This window comes from Pipistrellus hanaki (genome assembly GCF_964339955.1).
Source record: "Pipistrellus hanaki genome assembly, chromosome: 7".
In the NCBI taxonomy this organism is placed as follows: Eukaryota; Metazoa; Chordata; class Mammalia; order Chiroptera; family Vespertilionidae; genus Pipistrellus; species Pipistrellus hanaki.
Genome location: NC_140509.1, coordinates 12,979,451 through 13,005,087, shown reverse-complemented (window position 1 = coordinate 13,005,087; position 25,637 = coordinate 12,979,451). Strand labels below are relative to the sequence as shown.

General features: G+C 59.7%; 1 protein-coding gene across 1 annotated transcript; it reads right to left on the bottom strand.

The window, feature by feature from the left end:
* Positions 1-81: 81 nt before the first annotated feature.
* On the bottom strand, positions 82-25,629 carry VEGFA (vascular endothelial growth factor A; the record flags this gene model as incomplete). Its single annotated transcript, XM_084890212.1, has 10 exons — positions 82-2,093; positions 4,175-4,306; positions 5,463-5,534; positions 7,373-7,402; positions 7,658-7,734; positions 8,440-8,636; positions 11,744-11,792; positions 14,855-16,131; positions 16,266-16,274; positions 25,596-25,629. 10 exons carry the CDS (start codon positions 25,627-25,629, stop codon positions 2,072-2,074), a joined length of 1,899 nt encoding a protein of 632 aa, XP_084746338.1. The 3' UTR covers positions 82-2,071.
* Positions 25,630-25,637: the final 8 nt, after the last annotated feature.

The following is a 25,637-nucleotide window of genomic DNA, read 5'->3' as shown; positions in this document are numbered from 1 at the left end:
CCCGAGGGAGGAGGGAAAGGGGGCAGGGAAACCTGGAACAAAGATTCAATGGAGAAGGAGAAACCAGGAGGAGCTCTGAGATCAGAATTAAATTCTTTAATACAAAATGCTTTTTTTTTTTTTAAGATATATCTGTATTTCTTTGTTGCTGTTTAAAAATAAATATGTACTACGGAATATCTCGAAAAACCTGCACTAAGGGACAAAGATGTGATGTTAATATCTTTCCCCCCACAATTATTATGGATAAACAGTAGCACCAATAAATAAATGATAACAAATATTAAAATTAAAAAAGGAGAGAGATTTAGTATGTAGAATTCTCTATTTTTTCTTGTTTTGTTTTTACATATAAAAAAAACAGAATAGCAATGTCTATTTCATCAGAATCACATATATACATAAACATATATATATATATACAAACATGAGTTGCCAAATATATATATAGTATGTAGATGTATATTGAAACCTTATTCAAAGGAATGTGTGGTGGGGAGCCGGGGGGGAGGGGGGGGGTGCGGGGGGGGGGGGGGAAGGGTAGGGCAGAGTTGAGTGTTAGCAAAATTAAATATCTGTTCAGGACAAGCTAGTGACTGTCACCGATCAGGGAAGAGAGACTGTGGGAACACGGATTTTTTATACACAAAGACCAGCAAGGAGCAGTACAAATAAGAGAGAGAGCGCGAGCGCGAGAGAGCGAGAGAGATACATCTCATAAATAGTTCAAATTAAATATTAACCAAGAATACTGAAAAAACCCTACTCTTTAATTAAATTAACTGTTTTAATTTCTAATTAAAAAGAGATATTAAATAAGTACCGTATATAAAACACTTTCTCTTTTCTCTGCCTCCATGGTGGGCACGTGGATCCTGCCCTGTCTCTCTGAGCCGCGGGAAGGGTCGGGTGGGGGGGACAGAGGAAGGTCAACCACTCACACACACAGAGCCAGGTCTCCTGCGGGACAGAGCTAGTGGTTTCAACGGTCTGAGGACCTCGGGGCCCCTGGGCCTCGCACCCAGGAAGGGAGCGGGGAAGCGGCCGAGGCGAGAGGCCCTTCCCACAGACGCCGCCGCGCTTCACCGGGCTGCTCCTCTTCCACCAGCGTCCTCTCCTCTTCGCCGGGACACCTGGCGGCGGCCTCGTGGGCATCGCGGAGGCAGGCGAGAGCGGGTAAAGGCTGCCCGGGCTCGAGTCCTTCAGGCAGCGCCCCGGGGCGCAGAGTGCCCAGGCAGCACGTCGAGGGGCTCCCCGAAGCACAGCCGTGTCCGGAGGCTCCCCGGACTCCTGAGCGGAGCCGGCGTCCTCGCCCCTGTGCCTGTCGCCTGTCCTCCTGTCCATGTGACGCGGGGCAGAGGCTCGGAGCCAGGGCTGGGTTTGTCGGTGTTCCCAGAAGCAGGCCAAATTTGCCCCCAGGCCCTGGCCGTGCATGCTCCTGGGCCAGGGAGGGTCCTGGCCACCCTAAGGGCCGCAGGAAGGTCATGGCAGAGTCTCTCTCCTCCCAGCTTCCTCCTTGTCGGGGTCTGGGCAGGAACCGTCTCCTCCCAACGCAAGTCCACAGCAGTCAAATACATCCAGTGAAGACACCAATAACATTAGCAATGTTAATTTAAAAAAAAAAAAAGAATATATATATTTTATATATATATAAAATATATATATTTACTTTTATATATATAATATATATATATATATATAAACATATGTATGTGGGTGGGTGTGTCTACAGGAATCCCAGAAATAAAAACTCTCTAACCGGGCTCGGTGATTTAGCAGCAAGAAAAACACAATGGCGATCCGAATCCAAGAGGGACCGTGCTTGGTCACCGGCCCGGGAATGCTTCCGCCGGAGTCTCGCCCTCCGGCCCCAAAGTGCTCTGCGCAGTCTCCTCTTCCTTCATGTCAGGTTTCTGGATTAAGGATTGTTCTGTCGATGATGATGATGGTGGTGGTGGTGGTGGTGTGGTGGCAGCGGCGTGGTTTCCGTATCAGTCATTCTGCATCCGTCTCTCCTGGTGAGAGGTCTGGTTCCCGAAACCCTGAGGGAGCTTCCTTCCTCCGGCCTGGCTCACCGCCTCGGCTTGTCACATCTGCGGGATGGAAAACGGAGGCGGGTTAGGGCCGGGGAGGAGCTGGGGGGAGTCCCCAGAAGCAGGAGGACGGTGACAGCTTGGTCCTGCCTCGGGGAGCCCGGGCAGGGGAGAGGCCAGCCCCTGTCTGTCCAAAGGGCCCCGTCCCAGCCGCTGTCTGAGCAGCGGCCATGCTCAGGGCTCCCCATCTGCCCTCTGCAGCTTACAACCCAGTTGAGACAAAGCAAGGACATAGGGACACCCCATCACAGGCAACAGATAGACACATAAGAGACACCAGTCCCCGAGTGACACTTAAGAGCTAAGGGGCGGCCAGAGCTGGGCCCAGTGAACCAGGAAGGGTCCCTGCCGAGGGAGGTGATTCAGCGCAGTCTCTTGGGGCAGGTCTGGGGAAGAGAGTGAGGAGAGCGCCTGGAGCAAGGGAAAGGGGCCCAGGGAGACAGCCAGCCAAAGGAGGGCGCTGCCCTGAGAAAGGGGGGCTCCCAAGGCAGGGGGAGCCGGTGGAATGGGGCTGCAACTCCCTTCCCCACCCGCCCTCCCAGCCTCAGCCACGAGCCTGGCCCTTCCCGCGCTCCCTGGCAGCAGCAGGCCAGGCCCCGGGCTGCTTTCCTCCCCGATATGCTCTTCATTGTAGGGTGGGGAGAGGCCATCGGCGGCCGGGCCTTCGCAGTGAAGCAGAGGGGACCCCAAGAACTCGCTCCTCGTGCCCCCACCCCTGGGCTGATGGGCATCTGCCCGCCCCACTGTGAGGAGCTGGAGCAGGCCCTGCCCTTCTGAGAGTCTGAGAACGGGAACCCGAAGCCGTTAGCTGGGGTACTGGGTCCCCCCTAGAGCTCAGCCAGGGCTGCGGGGAGGTCTCCACCAGCTGGGGTAACTCAGTTAGCGCCCAGGTCACTGCACACATCCCCACCCCAGACAGTCTCTCTGCAGAATAATCTCTATGGAAGCCCTAACGTGGCAAATTCCCAACCTCCCCACCACCCCCTACCCCACCAGGGGGTGTGGAGACCCCTCACCCACTCCTGGCATTAGGCAGAGCCCCCACCGCCAACACCAATATACACTCTGTGTCTCCACATATCACCAAGACAGACAGAGCCCCACAGCGACACCCCAAGACACGGTCCCCAGCACCCGCTGGACACTCACAAGCCACAGGGACACGGTGGCGGGGCGGTAGCCACATTCTGAGGACGTTGTTAATGAAGCTTGGGGGCCAGCCCGGGGGATCCCACAAAAGCCCCTCCTTCCCGGGGGATGCCTGAACACAGGCCACCCTGGTACACCCTCTGACCTCGCTCACACCCTTGACCCTGCCCTGGTGCCCCCTGTGCACAGAGGTATGGATGCCTTGGGGGGGGGGGGGGGGCGTCACACAGGTACACAGATGAGTACAAACCAGGACCAGGTGTGAGGAGTTAGTTCGGTCTTATGTTAGGAAAGTGGGCGTCAGCCCTCCCTCCACCCGTCCTGGGGGCATTTGGGCTGTTAGGGGTTGTTGCCGCGACTACCGGAGTATTCAAGAATTCTTCTGTGCCCAGATGTTAAACCTCCTACCCACCCTAAACCAGCAGCCAGAACCCACGCCTTCAGGAGCCCCAGTGTGGAGAGGCAGTGAGGGGTGAGGAGCCTAGCGGTGCAGACTCCGGAGGGCCCGGCCCCCAGGAGAGTGTCTGCGTCTCCTGGCGTCCCCACACCGGGAAGGGCCCTCGGTGTTAATAGCGATGGTAGTAACCACAAGGTCAGGACCAACAGCCACCACGAGCAGGACCACGGGACACAACACTCAGCGTGCGTCCACACTGCCACATTGAGCCACACCAGCCTACCCACTCAGGCAACCAGGGCAACATCTGAGGGGCCCTGCCAGGCCGGACCAGCGCCCGCCACCGCCCACCGCAGGGGCCTCGCCAGCCAGGAAGGTAGTAGTCGCCAGGCAGGCAGCTAGAAGCCAAGCAAGCAGCCGGCCCCTCTCGGGTCCGCTCGCTCTCTCACACTCTCTCGCTCACTCTTCCTCTCTCTGTCTCCGTCTCTGGGTCAAGCCCCTCTCTGACTCGCTCGCTCGCCCTCTGGGAACCAACCTGCAAGTACGTTCGTTTAACTCAAGCTGCCTCGCCTTGCAACGCGAGTCTGTGTTTTTGCAGGAACATTTACACGTCTGCGGATCTTGTACAAACAAATGCTTTCTCCGCTCTGAGCAAGGCCCACAGGGACTGCAAAAAGGCAAAAGGAAAGACATCTAAGCTAGAGCGTCAGCAGAGAGAGAGAGAAAAGAAAAAAAAAAAAAAAAAAAAAACACCATGCAACACCCCCTACTGTGTGCAGCAGGGCCCCCACCCAGCTCGTGGGCCCCGCGGCCTTCCACGCCCTGGAAGGCTCCGAGTGCTGCAGTGGAGACAGAGCGCGCAGAGAGAGGCAGCCCCGGGAGGAAGCCCGCCCGCGGAGAGAGGCAGACACAGACGGGCAGAGCGCAAGGAGAGAGAGGGCTGCCGGGAGGGCAGTGCTGTCCACTGGACAAGCGCAAGCCTCAGGCCACAGGGTCCCCACTGCTACTGCCCCCCAAAACAGCACCTGACTCTTCACCTGCTGGTGAACCACCCTCTCCCCGTGCGAGGGCGCGTGCCCAGGCCCAGGCCCCTCCACCAGGGGTGGGCTGAACAGGGTGAGACGCCTGGCTGAGCCCAAAGGCAGTGTCCATGGAGGGAGCCCTGGCAGCTGCCCCAGAGCTTGGCCCTCCACGGCCTCTAACCTAGAGGAAGCAGCAGCCCACCTGACTGAGGGGCTTCTATGGGTGCCACGGTCGGGCTGGAAGAGGGCGACCCCCTCGAGGAGCTCCGAGTCCAAGAGAGGAGGGGCCGGATGGTGCCTGACCACCCCCTCCCCCCCTCACCTCCCCCTTCAGCCAACAACAAGCTGCTTCGAGTCATTCAAGCCCACTCCTCACACCACCCTCCTCACCACCCTCAGCTTCCAGACAAGCACAGAAGCCCAGAGCAGTGGAAACCAGTCGGGTGAGCAGGCACCAGTGCCCGGCACCCATGCCAACATGGGCCGGCCACCGGTGCCCAGTGGGTGAGAGAAAGGCAGTGCCCAGCCAAGCACAGGCCAGAGCCCCCTCCCTGATTCCTCCAAGCCCACTCTGCCCGCCCGCCCCCAACGGTTGGACCAGCAACACCACCACGAAATCTACCCATTGGTGCCAATTAGTGGAGTGAGAATGAGAGAGTGAGAACACTGGGGCAGAGGGGAGGACAGAGGCAGGGAGGGAGGGACAGAGGGAGGGGGAGGGTTAAGGGGTCCTGCAAGCGGGAGTTAGATGGGGGGCCCTGGGGAGGCTCCAGGGAACGAGACAGTAGCGGCACCACGTACAAGTTCCAGGATTTATACCGGGATTTCTTGCGCTTTCTTTTTTGCCCCTTTCCCTTTCCTCGAACTGATTTTCTGGAAAATAAAAAAACAGAGCCAGAGAGGAAGGGGGGGCAAGGGAGAGGAAGAGAAGCCGTGAGGAGGGCAGGGGACAGGACGTGCTCGGGGTAGGAGGAGGCAGGCGGCCTCCAAGGAAGAGCTTGCACTCGTGTGCAGGTTGGGGCAGCAAGCACGGGGGTGGCTCCTTCTGCTCACTTCAGCCACCCTGGGGTGCCAACCCCAGCCCTGGGCATGGCCTTGGGTGGAGGGCACAAGCCCCAAGAGTAGGCCCTTTACCCTGCACAAGCCTGGTCCTGTGGGCAGGGGCTAGACAAGGTAGGCCAGGCTTTGGGGGCAAAGGTCAGAAACCTGATTCAATTGGGGGTGGGTGGTGGAGGGTGGGGGGGCTGGCTGGGCTTCAGGCACCTTCTATCTTCATTCCCAAGTGCAACAGCAAAAGGATCCCTCCAGAGGCCCTACCTCTGAGAGTATGGGGGAGCAACTCCACTGGGGGCTGGCACCAAACCAAGGGCGGCACATATAAGGCACCAGCCCGTCCGAGTCATAACCTGGGCTGCGGAGAGGTGGGGCGGGTGTCCTCACAGCCCCAGGCAGGCCGGCAGGAGGGTGGGGTGGGAGCCAGGGAGGTGTGGGGAGGAGGGGCCTGGCCGCACTTGGCAGCTTGCACCTCCCCAGCCTGTCAAAGCCTGCTGCACCCTCTCACCGGGCTCCCTGCTGAGCCAGGCGAGCCCCCACTCCCTGTGGGCAAAGCAGGCCTTTGGGGAAAGGGCAAGGGAGGCAGGCTGGAGCCTGTCCAGTCAAGGGAAACAGCGCTCTTCTCACATGCCAGCCCGAGAGAATGCCCCTCAGAATGTCCTCCCCAGGGGAAGAGAGCGGGAGAAAGGCACCGAGGAAGGGCCAGGTCTGTTTCCTCTTGTTGGGAGAAATGTCAGAAGGAGGAAGGTCTTCGAGTGTGTGCACGCGCATTCTCCCTCTTCCTCCTCTCTCACCCTTTCTCTTCCTCCTCTCTCTCCCTTTCTCTTCCTCTCTCTCTCTCTCTCTCTCTCTCTCTCTCTCTCTCTCTCTCTCTCTCATAGCAATTCTGGAAGTTGGGGACTTCAGAAAGAGGTGAAGGGTTGAGGCCTAAGGGCCTTCAATGTCTCCGAAACTGAGCAGATAGGGTGGAGAGGGAGAGGAGGGAAGGGCATAGGTGATCTCTCTCAGTCTCTTCTCCTGCAGACTGGTCCCCCAGGCCAGCGGCTCACGGAGTCCTGAGGGCTCACTGCCCCCAGGCCTCGCCCTGCTCCACCCCTGCTCCATCCTGACTTGACCCTCCACGCTGAGCCATTAGAAGCCTCAGAAAATGACCGACATTCCATCAATTCTTTCTCCCTGACCCTGAGGGCTGGGTGTCTCTGGCCTGTTTCCCTCCTGCAGGAGGGCATGCACCCAAAAGCATGCCAGCCGGCCCCAAAGCCAACGGCACCACCACAGCAGCCACTGCAGAGGCTGCTTCATCTGACGCACCAAGGCTGGCCTCTCTGCCACCCGCTCCCTCTCCCTGCGGTGGTGATGGGAAGCTGCAGCATGCCAGGGAGCCAGCGTCCACACTGCCCCTCGGCACACCAGAGCCTCGAGTCCCAGCCAGGGATGACCTGAAGACCTGGATGGGTTTTGTCCAGGCGGGGTTTTGTCCCTACGTCTACAGCCATGGTCCTGGAGTTGGCTCCATCCCCTGGCGGCCACCACATGGCCCCATGAGACCACTTCTTGGCCCAGTGAAGTAAGTCATCAGGCCCCTGACAGAGGAAGCCAAGAGCCCCAAACCAAGAAAACAGGCAAAGAGAAGGAGAACTGAAGTCATGGCCACTTACTTTTCTTGCCTTGCTCTCTCTTTCTTTGGTCTGCAGTGGTAGAGAAAGAGGAAAAGAACAAAACAGAGAAGGGTTTAGATGGCGATGATAGTGATAATAATAACAATGCTACTACTAATAAAAACTTAGCATAGTATTTACCATATAACAATACAGCCTTAATCCCTTTACATGTAACTTCACTTAATCCTTATAACAATACGACGAGGTACTATTATTGTACCCACTTTACAAATGTGGAAACTGAGGCACTGAGGTAACATTGAAATGCCCAAGGTCACACACCTGCATTCACATTTGCTGTGCTGTAGGAAGCTCATCTCTCCTATGTGCTGGACTTTGTGAATTCTGATCCGCATGATCTAGAGGAGAAGGAAGCACATCACAGAGGTTAGTGACCCAGCCAGCCATACCCAGGTGGGACACCCCTGTGGCTCCTGCCACTCAGCCCCCAGGGGTTCTCTACAGAGCAGTGACGGGTGGCGGAGTTAGGGGGACCGGGGGCTCTATCAGAAAGAGCCTCAGGCCCACCCCAACTCCCCCAACCCTGCTGACCTCAGGGAGCCCCTGCTCCGCTTGAGGGCAGACACGGCTGCACGGGTTGGCCAGGCTGGGAATTCAGATCCTAAGTTCTCACCACTCCCCATCCCTCCCCTCCCTTCATCCCTTTATCCCCCCCCCCCTCCGCCCCCGAGAATCCCCACCCCGGGTCTCACAGCTCCCTCCTATCCAGGCTGAAACAGACTCCATCACCAGACAGCATCAAACCACTGGCTTAGAAACTCCCCACAAACCACGCTCGTCCAGCTTCCCAAACAGAGCCCCAAAGTGGGAGGGAGGCTCCTGCCACAGGTATCCTCCTCCTCCGGAACCCAGGGGCAAAGGTCAGGGAGCAGGAGGAGGCGGCCGGGGCTTGCTGGGAACCCTGGACTGGGAAGTACAGGCTTCTCTTTCCCCTAAGAGGCGAGGCCTGCCACGCCTCCCGACTGACTCAGGGGCGGCGCTGGACCGGGCAGGCGGGCTCCTCCTCTCACGTGCCCCTGCCCCTCCTCCTCACAGGCACGCACCTGCATGGTGATGTTGTGCTCCTCGGTGGGCACGCACTCCAGGCCCTCGTCGTTGCAGCAGCCCCCGCACCGCATCAGGGGCACGCAGGACGGCTTGAAGATGTACTCGATCTCGTCGGGGTACTCCTGGAAGATGTCCACCAGGGTCTCGATGGGACGGCAGTAGCTGCGCTGGTACACATCCATGAACTTCACCACTGCACGGGAGGGGGTGGCACGTGAGCCCGGTAGGTCGCACAGAAGACGGCCAAGCCGGATCTCCACCCAGCTCTGTAAGGCCGCTCCCGGGCTTTCTGGGAGAGGTACCCGCTGTGGGGCAAGTCCTCCCATACGTCTAACGTAAGTCCCTCCAGCTGTGGTGGCAGTCCTTCCCTGAGCTGTCTGTCAGCACAGCCGAAGACCTGCTTTTATGCCAAAGATGGCAGGATGCTGTCAATTTCCTGCCACATCTCATCCCCCTGCCCCGGCATGACAGCCAAGCCAATTCCCGGGTCAACCCTGATGCCAGAGGACAGTCTGAGTGGGAGTATACCTGTTGGGGTGCTCTAAGCACCCCATAGAAAAAGGAACAGCCAGCTTGGCCATCCTCCTCCCCATGTATGTACAGCCTCTCCACAGCCACTGCCATACCCTACCAACCTACCAGCTACCATTTAATGAGCACTTACTGTATGCTGGGCACTGGACACAGGACCCTACAGTTGACATCTCAAACAATCCTCTACTATGAGGTTCTGGCAGGACCTCCATTTTATAAATATGGAACCAGAGGCCTAGAGGCTGAGTAACTTGCCCCAAAGCCACACTGCTAGGAACTGGTGGCATTAAAATCGGCCTTGCTTAGCCTTCTTCTGCCATGAGACAACAGAGAGGAAGCTTCAGGGGGCACCTTGCCACCTGCCAGACCCCTCCCCACAGGTAGGCTGAGGAGGCAGTGGGCACAGCACAGCCTGGAGTCAGCAGGTGGCAGAGGGCGGGCACACTGTGCAGGCCCTGCCAGCCACCGATAACCCCACCCAAGAGGGCAAACTGCTTGCATCATGGAAAAACGGTGTTGCCACCGCAGCCACAGGGCACTTCTAGAAGCTGGTCCAGAGGGAGAGCATGGCGAAGGCCACTTCCCAGGCTGGGGGCGGGGCCTGGGGTGCATCGGTGCATGAAGGGGTAATTCTGGGCCACAGGGGCGGGCCCTTGAGAATAAATAAACTCAGGACTCTGGAATGACTACTCCAAATTGTGGCCCAGCCTGCCACTCCCTATCACACACACACCCCCCTCCACATAGCAATTCTGTCCCTGAAATGAGTTTCCTCTGCACAGGAGGGGAGGGCAGCACCCAGTCAGCGAGGAGGCAGGGCTCCGGCCGCCACTCAGTGTGACCGCGGGCCAGTCCCTCCCTCTGCACATCTGGGCGAGCGGGTTGGGCTGATCTCGAAAGACACGGAGACAAAGGCTGAGATGTGGAGTTTTTGTCTACCGTTTGCAGTCCTAAGACTCGCTCCCTTTTCTCAGCCCCAGGTAACACGAGGTTCGGAACCTCGGCCCGGCTGCTCTCCCCAGAGATAGCAGCTGAGCCTCCTCCCTCCTCCCTCCTCCCTCCTCCCTCCTCCCTCCTCCCTACTCCCCTCCTCCCTCCTCCCTCCAGGGGAACGAAGGCAGAGGAGCCCGGGGGCTGTGTCTATCCTAAGTGGGTTGAGGAGAATTTGGAGAGATGAGGGAAAGTAAGAAGCGGGGAAGCCACAGATGTGAAAAGAGAGAGAACAGTGGGGATCCCCAAGCCAGTCCCAGGCTTTGCCTACCACCTCTACTTTCTCTATTCAGGCAATGGCCACAAAATTCTTCTCTACCCCCAAAAGGGTTAAGGTAAGGTGTCTTAAAAAAAAAATTTTTATAAAAACAAGACTGGGGATCTGAAGAAGTCCTTCCTAAGCCAGGTCTCTATTGAAGAAGATGACTAATCCAGACCTGACACTTTGTCATGGTTGGGGACAGACGTGGCCCAGGCCTCAGGGCCACAGGTCCCACCCAGGACAGGGGAGTAGGGAAGTCTGGCCAGGTGGCTGACAGCTGAGGGTAGAAAGACTCTGGGTGAGAGTTCCTTGGGAAAGGCTCCCTGGATTCCCCCCGGGGGGGGGGGGGGCAGGTAGAAGGGGACAACTTCACCAGCACCCTGAGCACCCTGAGCACCCTAGCTGCTGCCTCCACGGAGAGCTGTCCCGCTCCGGCAAAAGGCGAGGACACACAGACGCTCGAACATCGGGCTTCCGCTGTTTTCCTTGTTTCTCGAAGACAACCTTTCCCCCAACAAAGACCATTTGTCTTGCCTCTCTCGGGCCACAGAGACCACTGGGAGGCTGAGGGTTAGAGACACAGGGAGCGGGTGGCCTTACAGGCGTGGAGCGGCCAGGAAGCCAGGCCTGGGGCCAAGGAAAGGGCTCCCAGGCCAGGAAGGAGGCAGAACCGGCTGGGCATCACCACCGGCGGGGAGTGCAAACACAGCCCTTGGCCACTACCCTGGGCCGGCTTGATTAAGGTCAGGGAAAAGCGCCTCCAGGAAGACCTCCTCCGAGCTGGGGAGCTGGGGGAGGAGCATGGGGCACTCCGCCCGCCCCCGGGCTGGAGCAGAGGCCCCATGCGGTGGTGGGGAGAGCATGGACATCCCTAGAGACAGGGGAGGCGCCCTACACCAAACCTCAGCGAACAAAAGGCAGGCCGCCTGGGCTTGGGCAGGGGGTGGGGCGGGCGCCGTGGAGCTACAGCCAGCCCTCTGCTGGCCCAGCAGGGAAGTTCACAGCACCCAAACCTCCTCCACCTGGAGGGCTTTCTCTCTCCACCCCCAAAGGAATACAAACTGGGGGGACGGGGTCCCATGAGGCTGGGTCTCCGCACCCCTAGCTCATGCACAGCCACCAGCTCTCTGGATGGCAAGGGTCACAGCCCCTGCACACAGGCCCCACAGGTGAGACATGCTGGGTTGGAAGTGACATGGAGTATCCATCATCCCTTGGAGGAGGGGGGAGGGGGGAGGGTGTGAGACAAACAGACTTCTGGGATACTTGAACATTGTCCTCCTGGTCCATGCTCATAGCTCCCTCTAAGAAACTTTACTGGGAAGAGCAGAAGGAAAAGGCCACAAGTCCTTTCCCTAGTAAAGGCCTGGATAGGGAAGAGCCAGTCCTCCGGAAAGAAGGGTTAACCGTTCCCTTTCCTGATCTCCACCCCAGACCATGAAAGAAGAAACGGGGCCTCCCACCCCAGCCCTTGGGGAGTTAAAGGATCCCATCCAGGGGCCAGGGGGACTCACCTGGGTGGGCTTTCTGCTCTCCTTCTGCCGTAGGCGCAGCCTGGGACCACTGAGGACAAAACAAAAGGGTGAGACATGGGCATGGGCAGGGGGACGGCCACTCTGCCCCTCTCTCCTCCTCCTGCCCCCCACCCCCCACTCCATAGCCCCTGGCTTCTCCGAGGCTTCTGAGTAGAACGAGGCACCACCAGGGGCTCCCTGCAGGCCAGAACCCACCCACCCCCACCCCAGACTGCTCCGATTGTGAAGCCAAAAGAAGATAAAGACTGGCCAGGCATTGGGGGTGGAAAACTCAAAAGGCAGCAGGAAAACAGCAGAATCTCTAGATCCCTTCTCCACAGTTCTGAGCTAAGGGAAGTGAATCTTCTCCCACACCCTACATACACATACACACACACACACACACACACACACACACACACACACACACACACACACACACACACACACACACTCCCCCACTCCCTGATCCAAAGCCACAGGTAAGTATTAAGGTCAAATAGGACAAATTTGGGCTGGGGTAGGAAGGAAGGACTGGGGGCGAGAAAAACAACATGGTGACCTTCTCCTGCTGACATGACAAATACCAGGGTGAGCTGACGCTAGGGAGGGGGCGCAGAGGCCTGAAGGGCACCAGCCACCCTCCCCCATCCAGACTCTCAAGTCTTCAGGAATATCCAGCAAACCCACAGGTTGCCTGGAGGGTAAAAACCTGGGAGGAAGGCCGGAGGGAGGGGAGAGCTCATTTCTCCCCATGCCCAAGTCTCACCGGGGCCTGAACAGATCTCCAACACCTTTAGCTTCACACTCCTGGCCTCTTCCCTGGTTTCTCCTCCCTCCCAGACTGAGGGGGTCCCCAAGTCCCTCTCACCTGGGCTCTTTCCTCAAATGCAACCAGGGAAGTCTTTTATGCCTTAGCAATGCCCAGCCCCTAGGGGGCCCCCTGCACTACCTAGGCCTGAGGTCTGCCCCCATCCTTCCCCACCCCCACCAGCTCATTCCTCCCCTCCCCAGAAGCTGTGAAGGTCAACAAGTCCAACCATGTGAACCTGACAGCACCGGGCAGAGGCTTCTCCCAGCCCTTCCAGAGGGTCTGTCGTTCTCACCGACTGCCCGCCCCATCTCCCCCTCTTCGCGGGCAGAACCTGAATGGCAGAGCCACCCCCTCGCCCACAGAACTGCAGAGCCACCGAGAAGTGAGCATCTCAGTCTGTCTGCCTCTCTCTCCTTCCCACCCACTCCCAATGCACCCCGGTTCCCCTAGCCTTGCCCCCAGGACCAAGGTCAGATAACAGTTTCCAGACTCCCAGCTGGATAGCCTCCAACTGCAGCTCCCTCAGGGGCCCCCCAGAGTGTCCACCTCAGTCCCTCACCCATGCCCAGGACACCCCCCTGGCTTCCCTCTGCCAACTTTCTCTCTGTGGCCTCCATGCCTCCTGGGCCCCAACTAGGAAAGGGGACAGAAACTCCATACCCCCTCCAAGGCCTGGGGGCACAGGGAGGAGCAGTTCTGCGCGGGGAGGGGCCAGGTGCCCTTCTCTGGGGGCCTCTGAAGGTCACGCTATGGCCAGTCCGCCACTCCTCCCCTCCCCTCCCTGCTTGGAGGCCTGGAGCCAAGGCCTTTGTGCCAGGGTCTGAGGAACTCCGGTGGCAGCAGGGACCCCGGCCCGTTTCCTTCCCTGGGCCTCTGTGCAAGGGGCAAGTCCGAGGGAGGGGTGGGAAAGTGACCTCCTCGGTGGCTTAGAGAATCGAGTTGGGTGGGCAAGTTTGAAGTTCCAAGAAACCACCTGCTCCCGCTCCAGTGTCTCGTTTCACTGGGACAAAGTGTGTTTGCAAGGCCGGCAGGCGTGCTTCCCAAGGTTGCCTACCTCTCAGCAAATTTCAAACCGTTTTTCCAAAAAAGTGTAAAGTGGAGTAATAATGACACTCTGTAAACCCTCCCATGGCCCACCCCACAAAGGCTAAAGCGCATCCCACCTGGAAGTGTGGGGGAAGGGAGGGAGGGACGCTGCCTGTCACCAAGTGGGAGCTCTCCACAAAGCCCCCCGTGGGCTCTGGCACCCTGACCCCTGACGGGGATCCTCCTCTGCCTGGCCTAGGGGCTGAGCGAGGTTTGATGGGATTTCTCAGCCAAGGGGAGCGAAGACTAAAGGGATGGGCAGGGGGCTCTCTCCACGCCAGGGAGGAAATGGGGAAGGGGCGTCTGGAAATCCTTCCTGGCACAGGAGGAGACCGGGAGCTGGAGGCGGCCGGAAGGGACAGGGTGGTGCTCCGGGTGCTCCCGCCGGGCTACCTCGAGAGGTCACCTTCCCGCGGAGGGCCGGCGGGGGGAGGGGCGCCGCTCGCCGCCCGGGACTCCCAGCTCGGGCCGCGGCGGCTCCGGGAACACGCGGCTGGCCAGGCCCGGGCTGATGTAATCGGCTCCGCGCCGCGCGCGCCCGGCCGGGCGGGGGAGGGCGGGCGGGCACGGAGCGGGACGCGAGCGGGGCCGGGCGGGGGTGGCGCCGCGCAGGTGGCCCGGCGGAGAGGGGGTGGGGGGGCGGTCTCCGCAGCAATCCACCCCGAAACTTTTCCTAAACTCGAGGCGAGGGCCGCAGGGACCCAGCGGCGGTGACAGCGAGCCCCTCTTTGCGCCGGCGCCCTGCCCCCTCCTCCGCGCTCTCAGCCCTCCTCCGGTCCAAGGTCCGAGCACCCCCCTGCCCGCTGGACTCCGGCTCCCGCCCCCGCTGCCCGGACTTTCAGTTCGTCGGGGACCCGCCGGCGGCCGGGAGCAAACTTCAGCGGCCGGCGGCGGCGCAAGCCCAGCCCCCTCGGCCTCCTCCCGCGGCTCCCGCCCTCCTTCCCTCCGCGGGTCGGCCCAGATCGTACGTGCGGCGATCCGGTGGGTGGGCAGGGCCCGCGTGGGCGGTGAGCCTCTACCCCGGTGCCCTCCCACCTAGCGCGCGCCCCCTCCCCCTCCGCGTGCGAGGACGGAGGGGGAAGCCGCGCGCCCGGCGCCCGGGGACCCGCGTGGGGCACGGAACCCCCACGCGCGCGCTCGCACGCACGTCCCCAGCCGCCGGGAGAGGCGCTCGCAGCGGCCCGCGGCGCCGGGCGGGGACGGCCGCTTACCTTGGCATGGTGGAGGTAGAGCAGCAAGGCGAGGCTCCAATGCACCCAAGAGAGCAGAAAGTTCATGGTTTCGGAGGCCCGGCCCGGGCCGGCGCGGCTCGCGCTCCCTCTCCGGCTCGGGCTGCGGGGCGGCCCGCTCTCCTCGTCGCCCGGGCGGGCTCCTCTTCCTCCCGGAGCCGAGGCCCCGGCCAGGGCCCTGGGCGCGCGCGCGGCTGGGGCACTGTCTGCGCACACGGCCGCCTCACCCGTCCATGAGCCCGGCTGCCGAGCGCCGAGTCGCCACCGCGGCCCCCTCTCCTCTTCCTTCTCCTCTTCCTCCTCCCCCTCCTCCTCCTCGGACGGAGGCTCCTCCCGGCCCGGGCTAGCACTTCTTCTCCCGGCTCCGCTCGGCTCGGCTGCCCCGGCGCGGACCACGGCTCCTCCGGAGCGGGAACAGCCGAGAAGTTGGACGAAAAGTTTCAGGACGACGCCGCGAGCCCCGACCCCCTCCACCCCGCCTCCGGGCGCGGGCTGCTGCGGCTCCTGCCCGCGGCTCGCCGCCGCCGGCCGCCTGCCGCCGAGGAGGTGGGCGCTGGGGCGGGGGGCGGTGTCTGTCTGTCTGTCGGTCAGCGCGGCTGCTCGGGTGCGGGACCGCGCGCCGGCGGTCACCCCCAAAAAGCAGGTCACTCGCTTCGCCCCTGTCCCTCTCGCGGCTCGCCCGCCCGCTTGCGCGCGCTCTCCGACCCGGTCTCTCTCTCTTCCTCGACTTCTCTTCGGCGCTCCCGCTGCCTCTTTCTTCTCGCTACTGGTTTCCAAAATCCGGAGTGATTTGGGGGGCGTGAAGGAGCGATCTTCCCAAACGGCCGGCCCGATTGAAGCGGGGGGAATGGGAAGCAAAAAATAAATTAAAAACTGAAAGAATACGGTTTTGGTTTTTTTTAAAAAAAAAAAAATGTTTAAGAAAAAAAAGGGAGGAGGGTAAACCCTAGTTAAATCAATTTCAAATCCCAGTGCGGAGACCCCTGGCTGGTGACTCCGAGGGTTCGCCTGCCTCCTCGCCGCGTCTTCCGACCGAGCGCCGCTGCCGCCGGCTCCGCTAGCCCCCCGCGCCGCGGCCTCCCCGCAGCCTGGCTGCCCCAAGCCTCTGCGCTTCCCAACGCCACCAGCCGCCCCAAAAAAAAGGCCTGGCTCCGCCCCCGCCGCCAGCCCCGCCCCCGGCACGCCCCCAGGCGAAGACGCTCGCCTCCAGCAGCTCCGCTCCGGCCCGGCCCCCTGGCGCAGCCTTCGCCTGCGGACACCTAGTGAAGCAAGCCTATGCCCCCACCCACCCAAGTGAAGGGAAAGCTAGACCCCCACCGCGGCGCACAGCCTGAAAATCACCCATCCGCCTCCCCCACCCCCTACCCCACCCCCGCTTTGCCCGGAGACCCACTCGCGGTATCTGCGGGGAGGGAACAGGAAAGTGAGGTTACGTGCGAACAGACTAGAAAGCTATTCTCCTTTGCTGGGGATATTGGAGAGGGCGTGAGGATGGGGGCATCCAACAGGAACGGGTGGAGATAGGGAAGCACAGGTCTTCTGGAGTGACCCCTGCCCTTCTCCCCCTCTCCGACACCCTCCTCCTCCAACACTCAGTTCCCCCTCCCCGCACTCACCCTGACACTCAGCGCGTCCTCACTCTCCGCTGACGCTGCTCTACCAAGTTCACCCAGCCTCCCTGTGGTGGCCGAGCGCCCCCTAGCGACACACCCCAGCTCTGGCTCAAGAGGGAATGGGCCTCAGGATGAGAGGGAAAGATTTACCCCTGAGCCCTGCATTTCTGACCTCCCAAACAGTGAGGTCACTTTTTTTGGACTCGTGGCCCCATGTGCAGAGAGCTCAGTGATGGGCACAGAGGGCCCCGTGTACCCATCTGGACAATGTGCTCATCAGAGTGAGCTGCAGCCAGCAGGCTGGGGTGACTGGGTTCCTTTGGGAAGTATGGAGAAGGGGGGAGGGGTTCTTCTTGGGAAGAGTATTTAACACGAGTTTGTGGGGCCGAGAATGGGAAGCGTGTGGTTCTGGGGTTAGTCAGCGCCCAGAGGAGAGAGGACCTGTTGGAGACCACGTATGCTCAGTGGAGTCTGGCAGAGCCCAAAGGGAGAGGCAGCTGGACAGACAGAGGCCCTTGTTTCTGCTCCCCCCGCCCAGATGTTGCCAGGGAACTGAGGCCAGGGGGCTGGTGGAGCGGATGGAGGCCAGGGCCTGAGTGATGATTCAAACCTACTCACCAGCACTGAGGAACGTCTGTAGGCCAGCTGCCCAGAGCTCCCACCTGGCTGGGGGCCAAGGGTTCCATCAGCCCCATCCAGGCTCACAGCTCCTCTTCTGAAAAGAATTGGGGAGTTGTCCTCTGCACCCTCAGAACCCGGATCCCTTGCCTGCTTCTCCCAGTTGGTGGCCTCCCTTCTCTCCTCTCCTCTCATCCCCTCCATTTCTTCAAAGCCTCACTCTTTCCCAACTCCCCTATCTTCTCTAAGTGTTCCCCAAGGCCCCCCACCCCACCCTTGCATATAGGACCAACCTGGGGAAATTCCTGGTTGGGCTTTGACCCAGTAGCTCCTAGGCTCCCCCAGGGAACAAAGGGGGGCTCTAATACCTGTGGGAAGAGAGGGACCAATGGGTCGCATTATTTATCTGGGTCTGGCCAGGGCCTGGCCTAGGGCTGGTGTAGCCTCTGTGAACGCCTCGCCTGGGCTGAGAGTGGAAGCCAGGGTGAGAGAGAATGGGAATGCAGTGACTTCCCCCAAGTTGGTCAAAATGATCCAAAAGGGTTACTCCGCCAGCCCCCCACTTCAGCAGTGGTGCTGTGTTTTGGGGGGAGTGCTAGGTTACCCCTTTAGTACTCCAGTTCCGCGGGAGTGGTGTCCCGAGACCCCTATGAGCAGAGGGGCTGGCTCCCCCCAATTCTATCCTACCCTTTCCATCATTCAGGCCTCCAGGCCTGTCTCCACCACCTGGCAGGCTTCCCAGCAGCAGGAACAAGGTCTTTTTACAGTTTGCTTTTTAGTAAACATTTATTTGCTGGCTCGGGGCCCCCTCCCAGGCAGGCCTCCTCACCTAGGCTCCATGCTCAAGCTGCCGCATGGGATACGGAAGGCCAGCTGCTGACCGTCCTCCTCGCCCAACCTGGTTCTCCTCTCAGACCTCCGGAGCACAAGGTATGGGCACCTTGGCACAGTCCCCCTCCCTCGCTCCTACCCTGAAGCCAGCAGAGCCCAGGACAGAGACTCCCAGTGGCATCACTTCCATATCCCGCTCATCTCAGGCTTACCCGGCCTCCGGGGAGGCCTGAAGAGAAGGTCTTAATGAACTACCCTGAACTCGGAAGGAGGGTGAAGAGGTTCCAGAGGTTCCAAGGAGGTGCGACCATTCACTGTCACTTACTAGCCCAGTGCTCTCCCTGGCCTGAGCCAGCCATCCCCGTGGGTGGCATTCGGCAGTGTGTGTTCCAATGCCCTATGTGAGCTCCACCCAAGGAGCCACAGGAAACGGGGGAGCGGAATTGCAGGCTGGCCTGAGGGGTTTTGGCACCCTAGTCAGGGACGAGGTGGGGAGGGGGAGGAGAGGGTGGTCTCCCATCTCCATCTGTTATTTCAGACACACAACCTGGTGGCGACTTAGAGGAGGGGGCTTGACTCTGAACACCGTCCCCCCACGTGGCATCACACGCTTTGGTAACAGTGCACCATCATGGGCCCAGCCAATGCTCACATTGTCATGGAATGGAAAGCCCAATGCACAGAGCAAAGAGCGCAAATCAGCAATCATAAGACCACGTCGTGTCTCTATAGCGCCTTCTCTTCCCAGCAGCCTAATCCACAGACTTAATTTCCCTTCTCCTCGCTCTGTGGGTGGCTTCAGGGCCGGAGTGTTAGGGAAGGCTGTCCCTCCAGAAAATCCCAAGGGCACAGAGGGAGCCAAGATCACCCAACAGCATGGTGTGGGAGGGGGCATGGAGCAGAGAGCAGCCCCCACAGAGGTCATGCTGGTTCCCCTCGGGGACAGCCTCAGCCGCACTCGGGGCTCAGGAGGCCTCCACAGAAGGCTCTGTGCAGTTCAGAAGGCGCCTAGGAGGAAGGGGAAGGTGTGCCAGGGGAGGGGGGAGGGGGGAGGGGGGAGAAGGGAGAGTGACAGAGGTGGGGTGGGAAAGAAGGTGAAAGGTGGCCAGGAGCCAGCTGTGGCCCCAAACAAAGGAAGTAGTGATCGGCCCAAGGCACAATGGTTGTACTTTGTCCCAAGGTCCTGTCACCTCTGATGTTCAGGGAAGCTCTCCCGCCTGTGGGTGTGGGCAGCTCACCTCCAGGCCTGCGGATAAAGGCACAGAGCCCCCCTCACGTAAGGCGAGGGTCTCTGAGCCTTGCTGTTGTCTAAACATTTCTCCAAGTGGTCTCTCTGTGATGGGAGGAAGGTCTTCTCCCTCCACTCAACGCCCGACCCCCAGACACAGAGCAGTCCACAGATATAACCCGCAGCAGGGGCAGGAATACCAGCCCGTAGAATTGAGGGAGTGGGTTCCTCTCAATTCTGTGTGGCCGTGGGTCAGCCTCTCTCTGTGTCTCACTAGTTATCTTTGCAACAGAGCAATGGAGAGACAAAGCAAAAGCCAGGAAGCAGGGCCTCTTTTCCAGTGCCAACACCATAGCCACATCTGGATCTGGAGGCTTCACTCGGTTAATGATAGGTAATCTTGCTGATTGGTAACAAAATGGGAGCCGGGGACGCCAGAGAGGTCAACTCCCTTCAGAACCCAGTCAGGAAAAAGGAGTGAAGGAGGAGGGGGAGCAGGCTGGGGACCGGGCAGAGGAGCTGGGCAGGGTCACTATCTCGGGGAGTGCACATACCCACACCACCCCCTGGCCCATCAGCCAAGCCTCTGCCTCTCCTTCCTGGGCCTCAGTTTAACCCCTAACACCAGGCTGTCTTCCTGGATTGCTTCCCGCTGTCAGCGCCCGACATGTCCACTTCCTGACAGCGCTGTCCTCGCTAACCCTCAGGGTCAGATCCCCATCCTGCCCGTTGCTGCCCCGTCCACACCCCTGCCCCGTCTGCTGGGAAGAAGGTGATGGTACAAGGTGGTAGTTAAAGTCCTAATGATATATCCCCCTTCGAACCTCACTCCTGCCTGGAGCCGAGCTTCATTTCAACTTAAGTATCTTTTCCAAGGCCTGCCAGGCACCGGGCTGATATTATAGGAGGCATAGGGAGACCTGAAGCAGGTTCGTGGAAAGCTCGGGGCTTCGGGCCCAAATGGACCCACGTGGCACTCCTGGCTCTGCCTCTTTTTAACTGTGTGACCTTAGGCAAGCTACGCCACCTCTCTGGTCCCCAGTTCCCCTTGTCTGTAAAACTGACGGAAAATCCCGGCCTAGGAGGGTTGCTGCACAGATGGTTGTGCACACAGTCACCCCAGAAGGCATGATGGGAAAGAAGCCCCTGAGCGAGGCACACGGTGCCAGGAAGGTTCTGAGGCCGAGCAGCCCACCCGGCTGCAGTGGGCGTCGGGAAGAGCTTTCGGAAGGCGGTGATGTAGGATGTGATCCCGTAAGCGGGCACTGAACTCAGCCCACGAGCCCTGTTCTGGGCTGGGCCCTGGGACGGCACCAGTGTGGAAGGAGCTTCCCACGTGGAGGTGAATCAAAGACGAAAGTGGAAATAGAAGCTCTCCAAAGGGGGCCGTGGTTGCGGGGAGTAGGGAAGGCCTCCTGGAGGAGGTGGCAATTGAGCCTTGATCGAAGAACAGACTAGCCAGCAGGTGAAGCAAGAGAGAACAGGCAGGGAAGTGAGGACTCCGGTGGCCCCCATGGGGGATTAGGGTTTTTTCACAAAGATTCCTAGACAAAGCCCACAGGGACAATGATACCCCCTGGGAGCGGGGAGAGCCCCACATGGTGTCCCCACCCTCTGGGACAGCATGTCTGCCAGAGAATTTAAACAAACAAGCAGACACTGGAGGTGGGTCCAGCACTGATGTTGTTTGCCTGGGACCAGAGGAGGAGACCAGCCAGGGACCAGAGCAGGGCCGCTCAGCGGGGGCAAGGCGAAGCAGCAAGGTCTTCACTCCAGCTCTGCCCTCTCCCCATCCCCAGCAGGTGCCCAGCGCGCTCCTGGTGCCTGCCACAGATGTATGGAGACCTGTAATCGCCCTGGGCTAAAAAAGCCAAGCCTCCTACATGTGGGTGACCCTGGCCAAGTCAGTACCCACTTCTGAACCTCAGGCTCTGCCAAGGTCAAAGTCCCCTGAGCTTCAAGTCTCTGTAGCAGCTCCATCAAGCATCCGAGTGCAATCGCTAAACAAAGTGCACGTCTTCCAGGCAGTGCGCCCTCCTAAAGGCTCCTAGAGAGGACAGTGCTGAGCTCGGAGAACCCCAGCATGCGTGTGAAATCTGAGGCAAGGCACCACGTGGTGAAGTGGAGATGTGGTTCCAAGGAACCCATCACATTTCAGCAGGTAGGGAACTGCTTCCCTGGGAGGCCAGAACCTCAGTCTTAAAAAAAAAAAAAAAAACTAAAAAAACACTGGCTTGGTGAACCCTCACTGTGAAAAGCCCCCAGCAGCTCCCCTCTCCCACCCTGCACCTACCTGCACAGCATGCGGTGAGAAAAGCCAGGCGAATTGGGCTCAGTGTTGGTTCACCGTGTCCAAGCTGTGACTTCGCACATGTCACTTCATCTGTTTGAGCCTCCGTCTCCTCGTCTATAAAATGGGAGTCACGGGCCTTCTTCCCAAGGTTGTAGGGGGACACAGCCTGCCCGCCATACCCTCGGAGGTTTGGCAGGGAGGACTTTGGTTTCTGCCAGGGTTATGGATACCGAGTGACAGTGAATACAAGCAAAGCTCCTGGCTAGGTTAGAGTAGGGGCCCCATCATGTCACTTCCCTGCCCTTTCTCCTGTCCCTACCACCCCCCCACCTCCCCACCCCCGTGAGGGAGCAAACTCCCTGAGAACGCAAGCCCACTATCATTTGGCTAAAGTCAAACAGAAAGAAAAAGGAACATGGGTTTATCCCATCCCATCCGCCTGTTAAAAAAAGAAGCCACACGATGCGTGCCAAAGATGACGAGGGGTGGGGTATGCTGGCCGGGTTCCTGCTTTCGCCTTTCTTTGGAACAACTGTGTCACCAGGTGGTCACTGAGTTGGCTACAATGTAGGTTCCTTCAGGGAAATCCTAGGGAAAAATGAGAGAGGCAGGGACCCAAAGCACCCCCCCCCCACACACACACACACACACACACACTTCCTAGCAAGAAGGGTCCTTTCCCTCCTCCTCTAGTGACCCCCTGGGCCTTGGCCGGAAGCCTGGCCCATGACCCAAGCCCCCCAGGACCGTTCACAAAGATAAAGCCAGTTAATGATTGGCCCCTGGGAGGAGTCACCCCCACCGTGCTGCCTGCCTTCCCAGACCCAGAGGAGAGGGCAGGCCATGGGGAGTGGGAAACACACACACACACACACACACACACACACACACACACTCACACACACACACACACACCCCGCTTGGCTTCCAGGAGCAGCCTGGCCTAACGTCCTCGAGGTCATCCATGAAGCAGTTAGTCAAGGGGTATCCCTGTGAGAACTTCGGACCCTGATCGTAGGGGCCTTGGGGGCCTCAGAGGTGGGGCGGGTGGGGATGGACAGGCAAAGCACACCATTTTATCTTGCCTCGCTGATTGGAAAAGGCTCCACTGCTAAAAAGGAAGTTTGAAAACTCCTTCGACGGCCAGATGAACAGAATGGGGCCCAGCATTGTCCAAAGCCATACATCTGCCCAGAGGCAACCCCTGAACTCAGATCTCTCTCTCTCTCACAGCTGGGTGCCATTCCTACCTCTCCAAGGGCCACCTCCTCGGGCTCCAAGGCTGAGCCAGGCACCTTTGGGACACTGAGAGCTTCTGCCTCCAAGAGCTGACTCGCCAGGTGGGGAGCCAGGCAGTGCCAGGGTGCGCTGGGTGGCATGAGCATCTGGAGCAGGCCCGCTGCTGGGCTCAGGGCTCCAGGGTTGGCTCCTCCTTCCCATGTCGGGGGGCTGGTATGCACCATGGCCTGGGTCCCCCGGAGAGATGGTCCTGCCTCCCTCTCCCCACATGCCAGCCTGCTCAGCCAGACCAGCTCCTTCCAGAACAGCAGGAAGCACCAGGAGACGTAAGGTAGGGCGGCTCTGCCTGCTGCCAGCTTCCCCCCACCCCCCACCCCCACCCCGTCCCAAGACCTGGCCCTGGACAGCTCCAGCTCTGAGGCACCTGGTCCCCCAGCGGAGGTGACGGCTAATATAGTATTCAACGCCATTATGGCCCCGGCACAGTTCCCCTAGAACTGGGGGCATGTGCCGAGCTAGGCATAAACCCCTCTGTCTCTGGATTGTGGGGAGGTCCCGGGGACCCAGGAAGGGACAGGGGTGGTCAGAGAGGCAGACAGAGGACTCGGGGGGCTGGAACAGCAGCGATTGACCAATCAGATGCCTGTGCCGGGCTGTACCAGCTGCCTGTCTGCCCTACCCGGTCCACTGTGGACTCTAGGCTGGAATGTGCAGTTCCCAGCCGAGAAGGAGGCCTGTCTGGGGCCCCGATCTACATGCTTCCGTTCCTCCTCCATTCCTGGGAAGACCAGGTCAGGATGCCCCCACTCTGGGGGCATAAGCATAGCCCACACCCACCATAGCAGGGGCCTCACAGGTTCCAGCCACAGGTTGCCAGTCATGGCCAAGCCCACCCTGGGGCTGGAATTCCAGCCCCAAGTGCCCGGATCACAGACAGTGATCAGTAATCGAAGCACTTTCCTTTCACTTTCTCTTTCCTCGGTGTCTCCAGCCCTCCTCTCCTTCTCCCCCCACCCCCCACCCCTTCTTCTCTGCCAGGCCCCCACTGGCCCAGGAGAACAACTGGCCGGTCCCAGTGGGTCCTGTTGGCTGAGTGCTTCTCTGTGCCCAGCAGAAACCTGGGCTTCTCCGAGTCCCCTGGGGGGACCGCTCCCCACTCTCCACTCACGGCTGGGAGCCAGGCTGGGTAGCGGGGGACCAGCTAGGGGGAGAGATGGTCTCCACATCTCCCCAACTCCCGTCAGCCTTCCGGAGACTCAGGGAGAAACGGCTGAAGGGAGATTTCCGAGGAGACGGGACACATTCCTGCCCATGGGGTGCCAGGGGAGTTGGGGTGGCAACTTTAGAGAGTACAGTGAGGGCCTCAGCCCCGCCCTGACAGGCTGTAAAGAGGACAGAGGCAGCACAGCGAATCTGCCTCCAGCAGACGCACCATTACCCTGGGGAGCTGCTCCTCCCCACAGTGTGAGCCTCTCTCCACCACGATCCACCAATCTCCTCTTCCCTCAGGTCTGCAGGCTGAAGGCCACGGGAACTAATACACACACACACACACACACACTCACTCACACACTCACACACACACTCACACACTCACACTCACACTCACACACACTCACACACACTCACACACACACTCACACACACTCACACACACTCACACACACACTCACACACACTCACACACACACACTCACACACTCACACTCACACTCACACACACACACACTCACACACACACACACTCACACTCACACACACTCACACACACTCACACACACTCACACACACACACTCACACACACACTCACACACTCACACTCACACACTCACACACACTCACACACACACACTCACACGCACACACTCACACACACACTCACACACACTCACACTCACACACACTCACACACACACTCACACACACTCACACTCACACACACTCACACACACACTCACACACACACACTCACACACACACACACACACACACTCACACACACTCACACACACACTCACACACACTCACACACACGCTCACACACACACTCACACACACACACTCACACACACTCAGACACACTCACACACACTCACACACAAACACACACACACACACACACACACACCACTACCAACTCTGATGGTGCCCCACGGAGAGGAGAAGCGTGCTCCCAGAAACCCAGCTGTTCCCGGCAAGCCAGTCAGGGCTGGGAGAGGCTGCCCCCAGCCCTGCCGGAGGGGTTACCTATGCTTTCGAAGTAACCATTTCTCCCTGAGTCTCCGGAAGGCTGACGGGAGTTGGGGAGATGTGGAGACCATCTCTCTCCCTAGCTGGTCCCCCGCTACCCAGCCTGGCTCCCAACAGTGAGTGGAGAGTGGGGAGCAGCCATGGCCCCTCACACAGAGCCCCTACGCCCTGGCATTGAGCACTGCTGCTTCCTGAGCAGCTCCTCGGATGTCCCCATGTGGGGCCATGGCTGGGAGTCAGGACAACAGAGTTCAAAACCAGGGATGGTGGCTGCCTTGCTGTGCGACCCGGAGCAGAGCACCGCCTGCCTCTGGCCTCCATGTCCTCTCAGAGAGCAAAGCCTTGGCTGGTCTCTAACGCTCTGGTAGGACTCCTGTCCCTGGCATTCGGGAAGGGGAAACGCTGTGAGGCCTGAGCTGTGGACACTCTGGCCCGTGGCCTGGCAGGCAGAGATGGCGGGAGGACAGGGAGCCCCTCCCAGGACCACCTCTCAGAGATGCTGTGGAGATTCCTGCCGTGCACGTGGGAGGGGAGGCAGAGGGCCGTGTGCCCTTCCGCCGGCTGTCTGATAAACAGCCCGGGCTTTCCTATGGCCGTCACCCAGCCAGTGGGATCGGAGCGAGGATTTAAGTCAGATAAGCGAGGCCTACCGAACTCATCGGCTCCGGGGGATTTATGGGCCATAGCGGCAG